Source organism: Triticum dicoccoides, chromosome 5B (assembly GCF_002162155.2).
Source record: "Triticum dicoccoides isolate Atlit2015 ecotype Zavitan chromosome 5B, WEW_v2.0, whole genome shotgun sequence".
NCBI lineage: Eukaryota > Viridiplantae > Streptophyta > Magnoliopsida > Poales > Poaceae > Triticum > Triticum dicoccoides.
In genome coordinates this window covers 615,532,400-615,550,783 of record NC_041389.1, presented here as the reverse complement: position 1 = coordinate 615,550,783, position 18,384 = coordinate 615,532,400, and the positions used below count along the sequence as shown (strand labels likewise).

Genomic DNA, 18,384 nt, shown 5'->3' with positions numbered 1-18,384 from the left:
AATGCTGAACTACCCCCTGTTATATGTTAGCAGAATGGTTAGACCGGCTGGTCGTGGCCGTGGTGGCAACGATCCACCATCGCCTGAATTCTTTGCTGGAATGATGCAACGGTTTGAGCTGAACCGCCAGTTCATGGAAGGAATGATGGCTCAGTTTCCTCGTCCGAATATGAATCAGCAGCCGGCCCCAGTTACTCTGCAGGACTTCATGGGCCTCAACCCGACAATCAACCGCAGCTCAACTCAGCCCCTTGATGCCGATGACTCACTCCGGGACATCACGTATGAAATGGAGTCTGCTAGTGTTGCCCCTGCCAGCTATGTCACCTTCGCATCCTTCTTCCTCAAGGGTCCCGCTGCTCAATAGTGGGACAGCCACAGGCGTACCCTACCTGCTGGAACGGTCATCACTTGGCCGGATTTCCAAGCCGCTTTTCATGCCCACTTCATTCCTCAAGGAATCATGGACAGGAAGAAGCGCGAGCCCGTAACCTCACCCAAGGCAACAAGACAGTTGATGCTTATCAGCGGGAATTTCTGGACTTGTCACATTACGATGAAGAAGACATTGCTAATGATGCTCGTAGGCAAGAAAAGTTCCGTGACGGACTTCACCCTGATATCAAGCTAGCACTTCTCGTTCATGACTTTGCCGACTTCGCCACCTTGGTGAACAAGGCTATTCAGGTTGAGACTGGTCTTCGGGAACACCAGGGATCCCTTAGGCGCAGTCGTGACGCTGGCTCATCTTCGGGCCCGTCAGCGCAGAAGCGTCGGATATGGATCCCCCACAGCTTGTATCGCCCAACTGCACCTGCACCAAGACAGTCTTATGTTGCACCTCGTCTGCCTCCACCACCGCAGAGGCAGCCTCTTCGAGCTGTACCACCCCAAGCTCCTGCTCCCAATCCCAATGATGGTTTGTGCTTCAAGTGTGGCCTTCCTGGTCACCGCTCTAGGAAATGTCCTCAGAATCATAACCAACTGGATCTTCCTGCTGCGGGTCGTGGTAACAATCAACCTCGCAACAATAATGCCCGACCTTATGGTTGTGGGCAGGCTAACAACATTGATCTGAATGAAGCTCAAGACCAGCCTGCTACTGTGATGGGTACTCTCCTTGTTAATTCAGTACCGGCTTCTGTTTTATTCGATTCAGGAGCATCACATTCATTCATGTCAGAAAATTTTGCATATGCACACGACATTCGATGCGAGCCCATGAACACCCCAATAGTGGTACGCACCCCTGCGGGCCGATGTCAAACTACCATGATTAGTCGTGATGTTCCAGTTGAGATTGAAGGGTTGGAATTCCTTGTTTCTCCCATTATTCTAGAGTCTTCCAATATTGACCTCATTCTGGGAATGGAATGGTTGAAAGCACATACTGCCTCTATCGTTTGTGCCACCAAGGTCGTTCACCTCCTACATCCTTCTGATGAGATAGTAAGCTACCATGCTCAGATTGTTCAAAACGCCGACGCACGACTTTTTGTCTTGAATGCGTTGAACGCGGCACCTCTTGAGGGAATTGAAAAGATTCTAGTCGTTCACGACTTCCAAGACATCTTTCCAGAAGAACTTCCAGGAATACCCCCTGCTCGGGCTGTCGAGTTCGTCATCGACTTGAAACCAGGCACCGTTCCTATTGCCAAACGACCCTACAAGATGTCGCCTCATGAACTCCTTGAACTTAAGGAGGAAATCGACAAATATCTTCGCAAGGGTTTCATTCGTCCAAGTTCCTCTGCTTGGGGATCACCTTCTCTCTTCGTCAAGAAGAAGGATGGGATGAACCGTTTGGCCCAAGACTACCGTCCTATCAACCAAGCTACAATTCAGAACAAATATCCCCTTCCTCGGATCAATGATCTGTATGATCAACTGGCTGGTTCATCGATATTCTCTAAACTCGACTTGAGGTTGGGTTACCACCAGATCCGTGTTCGTGAAGAGGATATTCCAAAGACCGCATTCGTGACTCGTTATGGTTCTTATGAGTACACAGTTATGTCATTCGGTTTAACCAATGCTCCAGCTACATTCTCCCGTCTGATGAACTACATATTCATGGATTACCTGGACAAGTTCGTCGTAGTCTATCTGGATGATATTCTGGTATATTTGAAGAATAAAGAAGAACATGCTGAACATCTTCGTCTTGTTCTGGAAAAGCTTTGAGAGCATCAACTTTATGCCAAGTATTCCAAGTGCGAATTCTGGCTTCCTGAAGTAACCTACCTTGGGCATGTCATCTCCAAGGATGGTATTGCCGTCAACCCAGAGCGAGTTTAGGCTATTCTTGACTGGACCCCTCCGATGACTGTCAAGCAAGTCAGAAGCTTTCTCGGACTTGCCAGTTATTGCCGCCGTTTCGTCGAGAACTTCTCGAAGATTGCCAAGCCACTGACCAATCTGCTACACAAAGGCGTTAAGTTCGATTGGACTAAAAAGTGTAAGGAAAGTTTCCAGGCACTCAAGGACAAGCTGACTTCTGCCCCAGTGCTTGCTCCCCCTGATTCTCGCAAGGACATCATCATCTATTGCGACGCTTCACGTCAAGGATTAGGTTGTGTCCTAATGCAAGAACGCAAAGTGATTGCTTATGCCTCCCATCAAGTACGTCCTCACGAAGAGAACTACCCAGTTCATGACCTCGAGCTTACTGCGGTTATCTTTGCACTGAAGCTATGGCGACAGTACCTTCTCGGTAATCGTTGCAAGATCTTCACCGACCATCAGAGTCTGAAGTACCTATTTACTCAGCCAGATTTGAACCTCCATCAGCAGCGATGGATGGACGCTATTGCTGACTACAACTGCGATATATCCTATACCCCTGGCAAGGCTAATGTAATGGCTGATGCCTTGAGCTGCAAGTCTTATTGCAATAGTCACATGGTCTACAAAGCTCAACCCCGCCTTTATGAAGAGCTATGCAAGCTGAACCTTTAACTAGTTCCACAGGGTTCTCTGAATAACCTTGTACTGGAACCAACTCTTCTGAAAGCAATTAAGTCTTCTCAAGCCAAAGATGCTCACGTTGATTTAATGAAAAAGGATCTTGCCTTAGAGAAATCTAGAGATTTCTGGCTTGCTGAAGATGGGACCTTATACTTCAGAGATCGTATTGTAGTACCCCAGTTCGAGCTTATGACAGAGAAGGTGATGAAAGAAGAGCATGACACCCCTCTCTCTATTCATCCGAGAAGTACCAAGATGTATCTAGACATCCATCAGAAGTACTGGTGGTCTAAGATGAAGCAAGATATTTCTCGATATATTGAAGAATGTGACGTTTGTCGTCGCGTCAAAGCAAAACATCAGAAACCGGCTGGACTTCTGCAACCGCTTCCGATTCCTGAATGGAAGTGGGATAAGATTCAGATGGACTTCGTCACTGGCCTTCCTAAGTCTCAGAAAGGTAACGATGCTATCTTTGTTGTCGTCGACCAATTCTCGAAAGTTGCTCACTTTTTGCCAGTCAAGGAGACAATCACTGCTAGTCAATTAGCAAACTTGTATATCTCCAGAATTGTGTCACTCCATGGCATTCCAAAGGAGATCAGTTCAGACCGTGGCAGTATATTCACTGCAAAGTTTTGGGATAGTTTCCAAGAGGCAATGGGAACTCATATTACCTGGAGCACTGCTTATCATCCCTAATCCCAAGGCCAAGTCGAGCGAGTCAACCAAATTTTGGAAGACATGCTTCGGGCTTGTGTTATTTCTTTTGGCAAGAAGTGGGAATAATCTCTCCCTTATGCGGAGTTCTCTTATAACAACAGCTATCAAGACAGCTTGAAGATAGCACCCTTTGAAGTGCTTTATGGCCGTAAGTGCCAGACCCCTCTAAATTGGTCAGAAACTGGGGAACGAATGCTCATTGGTCCAGACATTATTCAACAGGCTGAAGAGCAGGTTCGCATTGTCCGGGATAATCTCAAGGCGGCCCAGTCCTGCCAGAAGAGCAACTATGACCGGAAACACTGGGGTTCAACTTATCAACCTGGTGAACAAGCTTATCTGTGTGTCACTCCTTTGAGAGGCACTCATTGGTTCGGAGTCAAGGGCAAGCTAGCTCCGCGCTACATTGGTCCTTTCTGCATTCTGGCCCGTCGTGGGCTGGTGGCTTATCAACTTGAGTTACCTCTTCAGTTCTCTCATGTTCATGACGTCTTCCACGTGTCGCAACTTCGTCGATGATTCAAGGATCCAGAACGTGAAGTGGATCCGGAATTGATTGAAATTCAAGATGGTCTCACATACAAAGAGCATCCGATCCGCATTCTTGAAGAAGCTGAACGTCGAACCCGCCAGAAGGTTACCAAATTCCTCAAGGTGCAATGGTCGAATCATACTAAAGAGGAAGCCACTTGGGAACGCAAAGATAACCTCCGGGCTGAATACCCCGACCTGTTCCCTTCTACCTCTTAATTCTCGAGACGAGAATTTCTTTTAGAGGAGGAGAGTTGTAACACCCTGGTGTAATGATGCTACAGTAATCCCTGAGATCAAGCTAATCATTTTGCTATAATAGTGCTTGTTCACTTTGATCAATATTCCATTTCAAATTCCAGTTGAATTCAATTTGAATTTATGTGTGAAATTCAAAAATGCTCAAACATGAAACTAAAAATGTTCATCTTGTGCCAAATAATGCATAATTATTATTGGTGGTGAACCAACATTTTTTTGCAAATTGTTTAACTGGCCTAAACTATTTGAAGAAAAAGTTTTATAAGAAAAGAAAAACTGTTTTTTTAAGGGAAGAAGGGCCTCAGCCCATGGCCTTCCCATGGGCCTCGGCCCACCACAACAAGCCGGCCCAGCTCCCCGCACCACGCCCTCTTCCTGTTCCTCGGTCGCGTGCCGCTACAGGGCATGGTCGCCACCCGACCACCTCGCCGGCCACGTCGGGAGAGGATAAGGGCGACGCCTTGGGCGCCTCTCCCACTTCCCCTCGCCCACTCCGCCCGCTCCGCCTCTTCCTCTCCCCACCAGATTCGTCCTCACCTCCCCCCTCATTCCCCGTCCAACTCCGAGCGCAGTCGCCGCCGCCCTCCATCGTTATCACGGCCACCGGCGGCCCCGCGCCCGCTGACCCTGTCGGTGAGCTTTGCCAGGGTCGACTCCTTGGACTGGCGCCCTCCGCTCGAACCGGGAAGCTCCGCAGCCGCCGTTTGTCCTCGTCCCCATCTCTGGCTGCCGCCGATCTTCATTGTCTCCGGCGCCGTCTCTGCTGCTACTAAACCTCCGAGGGCCATCGTGCGTGCTGCAAAGTGAGCCCCTCTTCCCCTTCCCTCGCTCCCCTGACCTCTTGCGCTCCCGTAGCCACCGCGTCCACCAGGGCCGAGCTCAGCTCCGCCGCATAGCTCACCGCCGTCGCCATGGGCATCGTCATGCTCGCCCGAGCACTCGAGAGTGCTCAGGCCACCTCGCCGCATCCGCCCGTGCCGCTAGGTCCCTTCCTCGTAGCCTCTAGCACCGACCGCGCGTTTGCTCGAACTCCGGCGTCCATCGCGGTGCATGCCGCCTCGTTTTAGTGCGCTTCCGGCCGGGCCACCACCGCAGTTCGACGCGCGCTGCTCCGCTTGTTCGAACGCGCCCTCGCGCGCGCGAAACGGTTGCCCGTAGGTGAAATCCGATGAGGCCCGAGGCCCTCCGCCGCATTTTGGCATCGCCGGCGTCAAGCCACCGGACACCGCCGACGTGGCACACCAGGGGCCCGCCCCTGGGTCACGCCAGTGGGGCCCAGGGAACCTAGTTGACTGGGTTGACCAGTCAACCCTGCTGACTGGGCAACCCTCAGCCACTGACCAGTGGGGCCTACCCCCCTAATTAATAGGAATTAATTAAATTAGTTTAGTTAACCTAAATAGTGACTGACAGGTGGGACCCACTGGCCAGTTTGACCAGTCAGCGGGTCTGTTGACCTACTCATGTCATGCTGACATTCTGTTGATGTCATAATTCCATTTCTGTTAATTTAAACAATTTCTAAAAATGGTTTAATCTTCGAAAATTCATAGAAAATAAACCGTAGCTCGGATGAAAATGTTTTCTACATGAAAGTTGCTCAGAACGACGAGACGAATCTGAATACGTGGTCCGTTTGCCTGTCATATGCCTCTATCTATCTGAACATGAAGCATTCCCCCTCCGGTCATCTGTCTGACACAGGCCCGGAACCGGGAATACATTCCCGGTTGAATTCCCCCTTCGCCTATATCGTGTAGCCATACGTTAGATCACACCCAGCACAGCATATTGCTAGGTTATGCTTTGTGATGCTATGTTTGTTATATATTTACTGTTTCTTCCCCCTCTTCTCTCTGGTAGACCCCGAGACCGATGCTGCCCCTGTGATCGACTACGTCGGCGACGACCCCTCCTTGCCAGAGCAACCAGGCAAGCCCCCCCCCCCTTTGATCATCCTGATATCGCCCATTGCATTATCTCATGCTTGCATTAGATTTTGCTATTGTTATTGATTGCTCCTATTCTGATGCATAGCCTGCTTTTGTATCTGCTGTTGTACCTTACCTGTTTATCCTAAACTGCTTAGAATAGGTTGGTTAGTGATCCATCAGTGACCCCCACCTTGTCCTTGTTGCCCCTGCTTCATCATCGAAGACCCGATCAACGGGATTGAAGACCAGGCCCCGACACCGCACATCACTTCCCCTTAGTTGCTCGACACTACTGGGTTACTATCGAGTACCGAGGGTGAGACCTCATCAGCACTTCTGATGTTAACCATTTAGTGTAGCTATTCGGTTGTGGTCATCGAGAGTGATTCCGCCTTAACCACTTCCGATATGACTCTGTCGTGCAACCCCTCAAGTGAACCTCGGGGGTGATTCCTCTTACGTTCACCTTGATGATTACATCGAGTGGAATTCACCGGGGGTGATTCCTTGGGTTTTCCCCTTGATGTTTGGACACACTGATACTTGGACTTTAACACTGTTACTTGGAAAGGCGGGTCGACCCTGAGGGGTACCCGCGAGTGATGTGGAGACGGGTTGACCTGGAAGGTGCCTGCGAGATACTTACGAGGCGTGGCCGGGCATTCCTAGCCCTTGCCGCGAGTCCTCAAGACGGGGCAACAGGGTCACATCTTTCGTGAGTCTCTACTTGTTACCGCGCGTTCCTAATCCACTACGATTTAGATATTTGATCCAAGGGGCCTCTAGCCTAATAGCACTAACCATCACGTGGGCATAGTATGGGCGTTCTGCATCATATGCATCAGCCGAAGCTTAATAGACGTCAGCGACTGAGCGGCACACACCGGGTTGTACTGCGTAAGCACCTGCCTTGTTGAAGGAGGTAGCTAGGTCTGCTCACTGACCGCGTATGCAACGTGCAGGAGTTTCCGGGGAGATGGCCCATGACCCCTGGGGGCATAGGTTTAGTCTGGCGTGCTGACCTCTCTGTTAAGTCTAGGTCGGGTTGCGGCGTATTGTTTGGCCGAGGCCGGGCATGACCCAGGAAAGTGTGTCCGGCCGGAGTTAATCAAGCGTGGTGGGTAAGTTGGTGCATCCCTGCAGGGAAGAAAACATCTATCGATAGCCTGTCCTACGGTAACGGACACTCAGAGTTGTATCTCGATCGATACAACTAGAACTGGATACTTGTGATGAGAATTGGATGGTGATAAGAATTGGATTGTGATGACAATTGGATAGTATGGCTCTGGGATTGCTTTCTCACAGGGAGTCGAGAAAGGATCTCTGGCCGAGGTTGATAACACTACTACTACTTTACTTTATGCTACTCTACTCCCTCCTGTTTGCTGCAAGATGGTGGTTTCCCGAAGATGCTAGTCTTCGATAGGACTAGGCCTTCTCCCTATTCTGGGATTTCTGCAGCCCAGTCCACATATACAGCCTTCCTTTGATAATGTTGCATATGTAGTGTAGATCCTTGCTTGCGAGTACTTTGGATGAGTACTCACGGTTGCTTTGCTCCCCCTTTTCCATCTCTTTCCATTCTTCCCGGATGTTGCAACCAGATGGTGGAGCCCAGGATCCAGATGCCACCTTTGACGATGACTGCTACTACACTGAGGGTGCCTACTACTACGTGGAGGCCGCCGACAACCAGGAGTAGTTAGGAGGCTCCCAGGCAGGAGGCCTTGCCTTTTTGATCGATGTTACTTTTGTGCTAGCCTTCTTAAGGCAAACTTGTTTAACTTATGTCTGTACACAGATATTGTTGCTTCCGCTGACTCGTTTGTATTCGAGATTATGTATTCGAGCCCTCGAGGCCCCTGGCTTGTAATATAAAGCTTGTATTATTTTAATTTGTGTCTAGAGTTCTGTTGTGATATCTTCCCGTGAGTCCTTGATCTTGATCGTACACAGTTGTGTGTATGATTAGTGTACGATTGAATCGGGGGCATCATACTGGATCAAGAAGGCGAGGACGTCACCGAGCTGAACGTGTGCTGAACACTGAGGTGCCATACGTTCGGTACTCGATCGGTTGGATCGCGAAGAAGTTCGACTACATCAACCGCGTTAACAAACGCTTCCGCTTACGGTCTACAAGGGTACGTAGACATACTCTCCCCTCTCATTGCTATGCATCTCCATGGATAGATCTTGCGTGTGCATAGATTTTTTTTTGGCTTTCCATGCAATGTTTCCCAACAGGTACCACGGGCCATCTGCCGATGGCCTAGGAAGGCCCCTTTGGCCTATTTCATGAGGCAGCCCACCAGCAGGCACCGCGAAGCCAGCAGCCTTGCGAGGCCTTGCCCCAGGAGGGGCTTCTCCGATGAAGGACTTCATCAAGACTACCATCACTGCGAGTGGCCTCGCGAGGCCACCCTCGTGAGGCGCCCTCCCGCGAGGCCTCCCAAGGAGCCACGCGGACCGGGAGCTACCCATCACATGGGTGACGTTGTCAAGGTAGGCGCTAGCCTGCGCGGCCAGTGCAATTTCCTCTTTGGTGCTAAGGGAGCAACTTTGCCTACATGCCCCCAAAGCAAGTCCCAAAGGTTTCCCCTTTGGTGAAAGAAGACCAGGACAGAAGCGCATCAGGACGGAGGTCATCGTAGAGCCCATGGCGCGTCATGGATAACACTTTAGCAGGCGAAGACCATCTTTTGTCAGGATAAACACCGACGTGTGTCCCCTTTCTAATTGCCGCCCTGTTGTAGCCCTTTCCCGCTCATGTTTTTGAGGAAGATGCCCAAGGCACCTATATAAGGGGTAGCGTGGCCACCGTATCAAAGGATCGACTCCTACTCAAACCCTAGCACCATTGCTACGCCCGAAGAGCTCTGTCTCACCTTGTAGCTCCAAGAGCACTGTCCACTAGCAATACAACCAAGTCGGAGTAGGGTTTTAATTACACCGCACGATGGCCCGAACCTGGGTAGCTTGCCGTGCCTAGCTCGTAGCCTCATAGACACAGACCAAGCGCTAGAGTTCGAACCAGGGTTTCAAGGATTTCTTGTGGCTCGGAATCAGTCCCCCGACATTTGATGCGCCAGGTAGGGGGCTTGGTCTTGGCGCCTCAAGCTTCAACATCGCTATGGCCGACGCTCGACACCAGCATGTCGTACGTAGGGCCAACCGTCTCTAGACGGAGCCCGCCTCCGACCCCCGCTGCAGCCGGGTTCGCGCAGCCACCATGCGCATGGAGCCAGAAGCGGAGGCCTCCTCTGACCATCCTTCAGTCAGGCAGCACCAGCCGCAGCCACCGCCGACGCGCACGGCCACAGCGACCTCGCTCGCCCACCGTGACCCGCCGGCTCCGCAAGCCGCGCTCCACATGGCGTAGGAGCTGCTACGCTACCATCCCACCGAGGACGGCTACGACGCCTGGCTCGCCCGCATCAGCGAGCTCATCAACGTCGTGGGGGATGACTCGGCCCCTTCGCTCCTTAAAATTCAACAGTAAGTAGATACCCTTTCGTTTCTCCCCTCTCATCCAATCAAGTAGATCCTTTACACCAAATTTCCCATTCTTGAAGCTGGAGCTAGATGAAAGCCAAATATTCTCTTTGTAAAAGTTCCAACTCCTGTAAAAACTGCTCCAAAGTAGATTTGGTGCAGCGATACTGATTTTCATGGAGCAGAGCAGTCCCAGACAGGCCTGGCTAGGCAAGACTCAGGAGTGTTGTCCCTAGTAACCAACCATGTCCATACGAGTAACCGAAGTGCCAAAGTGTTGTGCCCTTCAAAGTCCAAACCCCAGACCTTCATTTCTGTTCCATTTTTGCTTTAAAAAGGCAAAGGATCATGATGCAACCATTCACTTTTGTTCCGTAGCTTATGCCTGACACGACTTAGTAATAGTACGATGAGCCATTCAGGGGTTAAAAGGATTGTGTGACATGAGTAGTATCGAAAGAACGCTAGGCCCTAATAAAATAACAAACGAGGAATGGAAGGCCCCGTAATGCAGGTCGAGCCATCGAGTGCTTTGCATCTGCCGCACAATCGGCCTGGCTTCGCGCGATCCGACGCAAGAGCAATAACATCATCGTGCGTCGAAGAAGGCCCACAGCAGCAAGCCAGTGGACCTTGGCAAGAAGAGGCAAAACCCTAGTTGTTTTTAATGTATTGTTGTCCTTGGCCGACAGTATATATTATAAGACAAGTGGCAGTACTGTGACTTGAATTCTAAGTTGTATACTTACCGGATAAGAAATAATTAATTTATTTTTCAAGGCACCGAAATATAACCTGTAAGGCAACGGACCGGATTTCGGCGGACCATTCGCATGCATGTCACGCCGCCCCAGCCCAGCACCAGCCCGAGCCCGGCCAAGCGATACTAAATTTTGAGAACCTATTGTACAATAAGGTTTCACTCTTTAACTTTTGGGGTGATACTAAACTTTAAAGCCAACACGGAAGGATGGCTGGAAAGATGTCTTTGCTTGGCTCTAGCGCAGCAATCCACAAGGCAGCAATGCAGAACCATCTGTAGCATGGCATATGTGCATGTATGTGCAGAGATTACGTCCTTTTTCGTGGTTACGTTAAGTGCCAGATTTTACTTCCTTCGCTCGAAATTACTTGTCGCAGAAATGAAAGTATATAGACATATTTTTAGCACTAGATACATCCATTTCTACGATAAGTATTTGAGACAGAGGGAGTAATTGTTACATTAAATCTGCAGTATTGTGATGCTTTTATTTGGCCTACAGAGGTGGTGTGATGTTCCAGTTTGTGATTGCGGGTTGTGCTATGCAACTTGTGAAACTCATGCAAGATGATTCACAGAACTAATGTGACGCTTGTGTTATGACTCTCAGAAACAACAATTTATCCATGACGTGTTTCTTATGATGAGCCTAGAAGATTTTCTACATAAAATCAAACATTTTTTCCGTATAAAAGAACATTTCTAGTGTGGTACAATAACACTTTTGCGTTCTAATTGATTTTTTAATATATTTAAATACATTTTTTCTTCTAAAAAATATATTAAATAAAAAATTGCAATGCACTAGCCCATATAGGTGCACCAGAGGCTTTATAGGAGCTATTTGGTGCATAAGACGTTAAGTAGGAGCTATCGCCATGGTGTGCTAGGCATGAAACGTGAGCCGTCCTACTTCATTTCTAACATGTCGAATAACGGAGCAATAGGCGAACCAACATGTGGTTGGATGGTTAGGAGGACAGTGGTATCCCCAGTCCATCAAGGATCAAGTCATACACTTGACACCGGGGCTCGCATTTTCTTATTATTGAGAAAAATAATAAGAATCAGGAGCAATAGCTTAAGCTAGGGCGCACCTTGGCTAGGCCCATGTCCGGTTTTGAGCAGTTTTATTTTTCTTATTATTTTTAAAAATTACTACTGCGATTTTACACCTTGGCTAGGCCCATGTCCGGTTTTGAACAGTTTTGATTTTCTTATTATTTTAAAAATTACTACTATATAGATTTTACACCTTGGCTAGGCCCATGTTTGGTTTTCAGCAGTTTTATTTTTCTTATTATTTAAAAAAAATACTACTCCCTCCACTAGTGTAAAAAACACTCTTACATAAGAAGGGAGTACTATATAGATTTTAATAAATGTCAATCAGATTTTAAAAATATAAAAACTAATATAGCAGAAAATGTAAAAAGCCTTTCATACATAGAAATGATCTTCATGTATTAGAAAAATATGCACCTCATATTTAAAAGCACTCATTGCGCACATGCTCATTGTGCATTTCAAAAAAACATCTATACAAGAAATATACTCATGTATTTTTAAAAGTTTACATATATCCAGTAAAGTTCTTGTTTTAAAGAAAAAGATAATTATATAGATAACTGAGATACGTGAACACTTTTTAAAATACGTGATGAGAAAATCTACAAAAATGGTTCACGACAAGAAACCCTCGCCTAGTCCCATGTTCTATTTTGAGCCAGTCCTTCATATTTTTGTACAAAAGAATATTTCACAGATTGAAAATAAAATAACTGTTTTTATTTAAAAAAAATCTTAACGAGCTACTTCCTTCGTTCAGGTTTATTATGGACCATAGTATTTTGGGTTAAAGTTTGACCATAAATTAAATTAATAAAAGAAACTATATGTCACAAAAACTATGCATTTTTCTTAGCTTAAATTTCATATTTTGCTAGTCATATAGATGGTCAAGATTTGACCCCAAAATGAGGCTCACTAAACCCAGACGGAAGAAAGACTATTTACCACATTAGGCGTCAAACAGGATTTGTCATTGGCGGCCTATAGCGGCTAAGGGGTTTGCCATGAAATGCCTTCGTTTAGTGGGCTCGACTGCTCTTCCTCAAACTGGGCCTCGTGTGGCCCAACTGCGGCAGGGCCCATAAGGGGGAACCCTAGTGCTTCGAGGCCTCGAGAGGTGCGTGCCTGCCTGCCTGAGCAGACCAGAAAAAAAGGGTCCGGGTTGGACTCGAGTGCCGCCGGCGAGTCCGGACGGCGAGGGGGCCACCGGCGAAGCAGCGAGAGGGGGACTGGCACTCGGGCGGCACCGGCGGGTCGACACGACGAGGCGCTCGCTGCAGGCCAGCCGCGAAGCAGCGAGAGGTGGCCTGGGACTCGAGCGGCGCCGGCGAGTCGAGACGACGAGCTGCTCGCTGCAGGCCAGCGGCGAAGCAGCGAGGGGCGAACTGGGACTCGAGCGCCACTGGGGGGAGCGGGCCTGACCTGAACTGGTCGAGCTGACGACGGCTCCCTGGTGCGGGGCAGGGAGTCGGCGTCGGAGCGGGGCGGCCGGCGTAGAGCTGCGGCGGAGCAGAGGACTGGAACATCTTGGGTCACTAGTCAGGTAATTTGTTTGCGCCTCGCCCCACACTTTTCCTCCTCTTATAATTACAACTTGGACAATTTTTTTATACTTAATTAAGAGAAAAGTCTATACTTTTCACGAGGCAGGGAACAAACGTTCCTTATGATCTTTGAGCAAAGTTTGATTCCAACAAGGTTTTCCAGAGCGAAAACAGAATAAAGTTTGATATTGGAACAAACTCCGATCCTTCTACAACAAGAATTTATCTCGATTATCATGTACATACATGTACCCCCTCTTCTATATATATGAAGCATTGCTGTCCTTTTCCTCGTTCAGGTCAGGGCTTCTGCACAGGTATGAGAGGGACCTATGATCCACTGCTGGGGGCGCGGGTTGTGCAAAGAACTGATGATGTGCAAGGAAGTGTTCTCCATCAGCTATCTTTGATTTGGCGAGAGATCGAACCTTTCATCTTCCTTGGAGCAGCTGTTGGCTTGGGTTGGGCAGCATGGAAGTACTACGATCGTAAAGCGGCTATGCGCACCTACGGGCGCCACATCACCGGCAAGGGAGTCGGACTGGTTGTCGGCCGTGATGATGAGATCGACCGCGTTATTTCCATCCTCTGCCGCAAGACCAAGAACTGCGCCGCGCTGGTTGGCCACGCGGGGGTTGGCAAGACTGCCATCGCCGAGGGGCTCGCACAGCGCATCGCTACCGGCAAGGTACCTGCTGCTCTTGCTGGGGCACGTGTCGTGGAGATCGACCTCGGGACCATGGTTGCTGGGACTTGTTTGCGCGGTATGTTTGAGGAGCGAATGAAGAGCGTGATAAAGCAGGCGGAGAATGCGGGCGGCAAGATAATTCTCTTCATCGATGAGATGCACGTGGTTCCTGGTGCTGGTGATAGCCACGGAAATACAGACGCTTCCAGCTTGCTGAAGCCGGCTTTGGCCCGTGGTCGTATCCGCTGTGTAGGTGCGACGACTTTTGATGGTTACCGCAATTACATTGAGAAGGATCCTGCACTCGAGCGGCGATTCCAGAAGGTGCATATCGAGGAGCCAAGCACGCAGGCGACAATTGGCATTCTGCGGGGGCTAAAGCAGCAGTTCGAACAGCATCATGACTTGGAAATCCAAGATGCTGCTCTTGTTGCTGCTGTGCAGCTTGCTGCCCGCTACATCACTGGTAAGGAATTTACTTGTTTCTATTGTTTTAAGAGGTGATTAGGATGTAGAGAACTACATATGGTCTTTTGTGGTTATTTTCTTCCCCATCTTAAGGCTCCATAGTTCACATGCTAATTAAACTATCTGCATAGACTGTGATTTCAAGGGCAAGTATATTGAGCCCCGTGAAGCACCCTTATTTCATTGTGGACATTAAGTTGAAATAATTCTAGAAACACAATGTTTACAGTGCTGTGCATATAAATTGATGGGGTAACCTGCAATGCAATTTTTCTTTTATGCCGAGTTGTACCCATGAGTGTCAACAATGGATTATATATTGTAGAAAATTGATGGACCTTGTTGCTGTCTTTACCATAGGTCGTCAATTTCCGGATAAGGCTATTGATCTGATTGATGAGGCGTGCACTGCCAAAATAAAAAGGGCGATTTCTGAAAATTCATTGAAGGGAGCAGCTGTTGAACCAAATGATGTCGCACAAGTAAGCATTTTACTCACAACGACATGTGTATCTGCTGTTTCAATCAATATTTATCATGCAAATTCTAACGTTAACATTGTGGTTTGAAGGTTGTGAGCCAATGGACTGGAATTCCTGTATGTGCACTTGAGCAAGAGGAGATGGATAAGTTAATCCACCTAGCGGACAGGCTTCATGAGCGAGTTATTGGCCAGGATGAAGCGGTAAATGTGGTTGCTGAAGCAGTGGTATGTTCTATGACTGGCCTTGATCATCCGGGCCAACCCATAGGATCTTTCCTCTTCTTGGGCTCAACTGGTGTTGGAAAGACAGAGCTTGCAAAAGCTCTTGCTGAGCAGCTATTTGGCAGCGAGAAGATGTTGGTTCGCTTTGACATGTCTGAATATGTTGACAGTGGATCTATTTTGCGTCTCATTGGAGCACCCCCAAGGTAATTTGAATATATTTCGTAAAAATTGCATTACTTCTTAGTATTTAGCTTGATTGATACTAATTCTTCTTTTGCAACTTCTTAAAGCCATGATGGCTATGATGACGGGGGGCAACTGACTGAGAAAGTTAGAAATCGCCCATACAGTGTCATCCTTTTCGATGAGGTGGAGAAGGCAGATCCCTCGGTGTTGAACATTTTTATTCAACTTCTTGATGATGGTGTGTTGACTGATGGCAAAGGACGGACGGTAGATTTCAAGAATACCATCATCATTATGACATCAAATCTAGGAGCAGAGCACCTCACAGCAGGAATGGCCGGAGAAATCACAATGGATGCGGCACGTGACCTTTTGATGAAACAGGTCTGTGAATCCCAGACTGCTGGTATGAAGGCTCGGAAAACACTTTCAAGCCCGAGTTTCTCATCATTATGATATTGTTTGTGCAGGTTCAGAAACACTTCAAACCTGAGTTCCTCAACAGGCTGAGTGAGATTGTGGTATTTGAGCCGCTTTTGCATGACAAACTGAAGGAGATTGTGAAAATCCAAATGAAGAGCGTCATTGCCAGGGTGGCTGACAAGGGCATCTCTCTTTTCGCAAGTGATGCTGCGTTGGATGTCATTTTATCGGAATCATACAACCCAGTAAGGACAGCCTCGTTTTTCAAGCTTATTAAACGCATGATTAGGCTCATGTTTTCATGTGTGTGTACGTTTTGGTAACCATGCATGCTTTGTCTCACAGATGTATGGTGCAAGGCCCATAAGGAGATGGTTGGAGAAGAATGTGATGACTAAGCTGTCCCAAATGCTGGTTAAGGGTGAGGCCAGTGAAGGCTCGACAATCACCATTGATGCTGCGGACGACAGGAATAAGCTCAGGTATAAAGTAACGAAGAAGGCAGAGCTTTCCAGTGTCATCTGCAACACCGACATCGGTGGTATGGCTGCCGTGGTGAGTCCCATAAAAAGAGTTGTCTCTCTGTTAGCGAGGGTGGCCCTAAAGCATCCTGACGGGCCTGCGAGGAAGACCTTGTAACGGGAGTTAAGACATAGACCAGTTAAATTATGAGGAAACTAAACTCACGCTACGACTAATATGAGCAATTCCTCTGTACTTGGGAAGCTCAACTCTAATAGGAGGTTTGTTTAACAACTACTGAGGAAAGCTGGTTAGTTCAACCTACGCGGAGGTTCCTGTGGTTTTCTGGGAAACTACCTTTACAGTCGGGTATCTAGGAATTGTAATTCTCTCACTATGTTCATCTTTTGGCAAACCAAGTCTCTTGGAATTTGAAATCCAACTACCTCCTGTAGCTTTAGTAGACCTGTAAGTCAGTAGATGATACCCATTGTTCTGTATCTTTAGACTTCATAGCAGTAGAATTACATACAATCAATGCATTAGTGACATTGCAAATATTGATGTTCTGGGGCTGTGGGGCACTGCGCCGTAGAGGCAGATTGAAGTATTTCTTGCTCACAATCCAGTCATAGAGCAAGTACATTTGTGAAAGAAAATACTGAACTTAAATGCCATTACGAACAACATCACCCCAAAACTGTGGGCAAAATAGTTTGAGAGCTCGTGATCTGGCACATGCCAAGAATTACATGTCTGGCTGTTTATCAAATATGCTACAGAAATATTTTGTACATGTACAGTTAATCTACCGCCGGAAAGCAAAATCTTGTCACAGAAAAAATCTTGTCACAGAAAATTCAACAAAATTTCAGTATTGTCGAGGCCTGCTTTAGAGGTCGTTGCTGTTTTTATGCATCAATTTTGAAGACATTTTGTAGAGATATATACTCTGCAAACTAATATAAGACCGTTTAGGTCACTACTTTAGTGATCTATAAACGGTCTTATATTAGTTTACAGATGGAGCGCATGGTTGTTTTTATGCATCAGTTTTTAAGCCATTATGAAGAGATATACATAATACTCAGTGTCCCATATAGTACTAGAATAACAGGCGTGCTTCACCGCGCCTAGTGATTGACCTGCTCGTAGCTCCGGTGATTGTCACACTGGTATCATATGGCATAACATTGCCATCTTTCACAAATTTAATACAAAAGGTTAGCAGTTGAGGTGGATCAAGACAATGAAACAAACGAAGATGACAGAGTAGAATTGTAGAATGGAACATCAGTTGGGAAATATCTATACCATGTGCTAAGCACCAGTCTGTTAAAGGAAATAGCAAATTCATTGTCCAAAAACAATTAGGGTATCGTCGAAGTTGAAGCATCTTAGCCAGCTAAGAAAAAAAAGGAACCAAACACCCCATCGAGCACAAATTAACAATCGTACAAACAGTGTGAGTTGAGGTCGATATGGATCAAAAGTTCATGCTTTTTTTTTTTGAAACAAGATCAAAAGCTCATGCTTGCTCGTAAATATCATAAACGTCTCATCAGAAGAAGGCACAGTCTTGGCCTGCAATCAAATGTCTAATCCTGAGAGGGAACATTATTGTTGGGTGATAGTAGTTGCTTCTCCCATAGAGCAGATGCATTTTCACTAAAAGGAACGATTAAAAACAAAGTTTTTCACCACATGGCATATGTGGTGAGCAACCTCAAATCAATGAATGTTTTCCCTCAAAAAGGAGGGAGCACCCCCAACCTCTACATCGAGTGATGCACACAAACTATTTTTTTTATTAAAAATGATTAAAATGAAGTACATTATACTATGCGGTGTCAAAATACTGGAGCGCTGCCAATTCCAACTCGAAAAAATAAAAATAAAAATACAGGAGTGCCTAATCGAATATACAATCTGAAAATTAATTAAGCTTTATTGAAGGAGTGATGCTGTTAGGATAACAAAGCGACTAATTGAAGGAACAAAACCCTAGTTAGCTGACTGGTGTTACTCACGGATAGAACACCTATAATAGTTGTGAGAGGGGCAGATGGCACATACATTTTGATGGTCTAATGCAGAGCAGTAAGAATTTTTGACATTGGAGTGCAGAAGATGAAACAGAAGGACACCAGCCCAAA

At 47.3% G+C, this 18,384-nt stretch overlaps 1 protein-coding gene across 1 annotated transcript; it reads left to right on the top strand.

The window, feature by feature from the left end:
• Positions 1-12,899: 12,899 nt before the first annotated feature.
• LOC119312073 (chaperone protein ClpB1-like) lies at positions 12,900-16,786 on the top strand. The gene is made up of 7 exons (XM_037587801.1): positions 12,900-13,291; positions 13,592-14,446; positions 14,809-14,930; positions 15,020-15,360; positions 15,448-15,727; positions 15,814-16,011; positions 16,112-16,786. Exons 2-7 carry the CDS (start codon positions 13,612-13,614, stop codon positions 16,403-16,405), a joined length of 2,070 nt encoding a protein of 689 aa, XP_037443698.1. The 5' UTR covers positions 12,900-13,291; positions 13,592-13,611; the 3' UTR covers positions 16,406-16,786.
• Positions 16,787-18,384: the final 1,598 nt, after the last annotated feature.

What these genes read in the sequence shown, in the direction of transcription:
- LOC119312073 (XM_037587801.1), top strand. Translation starts at nt 13,612, where the DNA reads ATGAGAGGGACCTATGATCCACTGCTGGGGGCGCGGGTTGTGCAAAGA. An exon ending in TGCTGCCCGCTACATCACTG is followed by an intron (nt 14,447 to 14,808) that starts GTAAGGAATTTA and finishes TCTTTACCATAG; the next exon opens with GTCGTCAATTTCCGGATAAG. An exon ending in TATCGGAATCATACAACCCA is followed by an intron (nt 16,012 to 16,111) that starts GTAAGGACAGCC and finishes TTTGTCTCACAG; the next exon opens with ATGTATGGTGCAAGGCCCAT.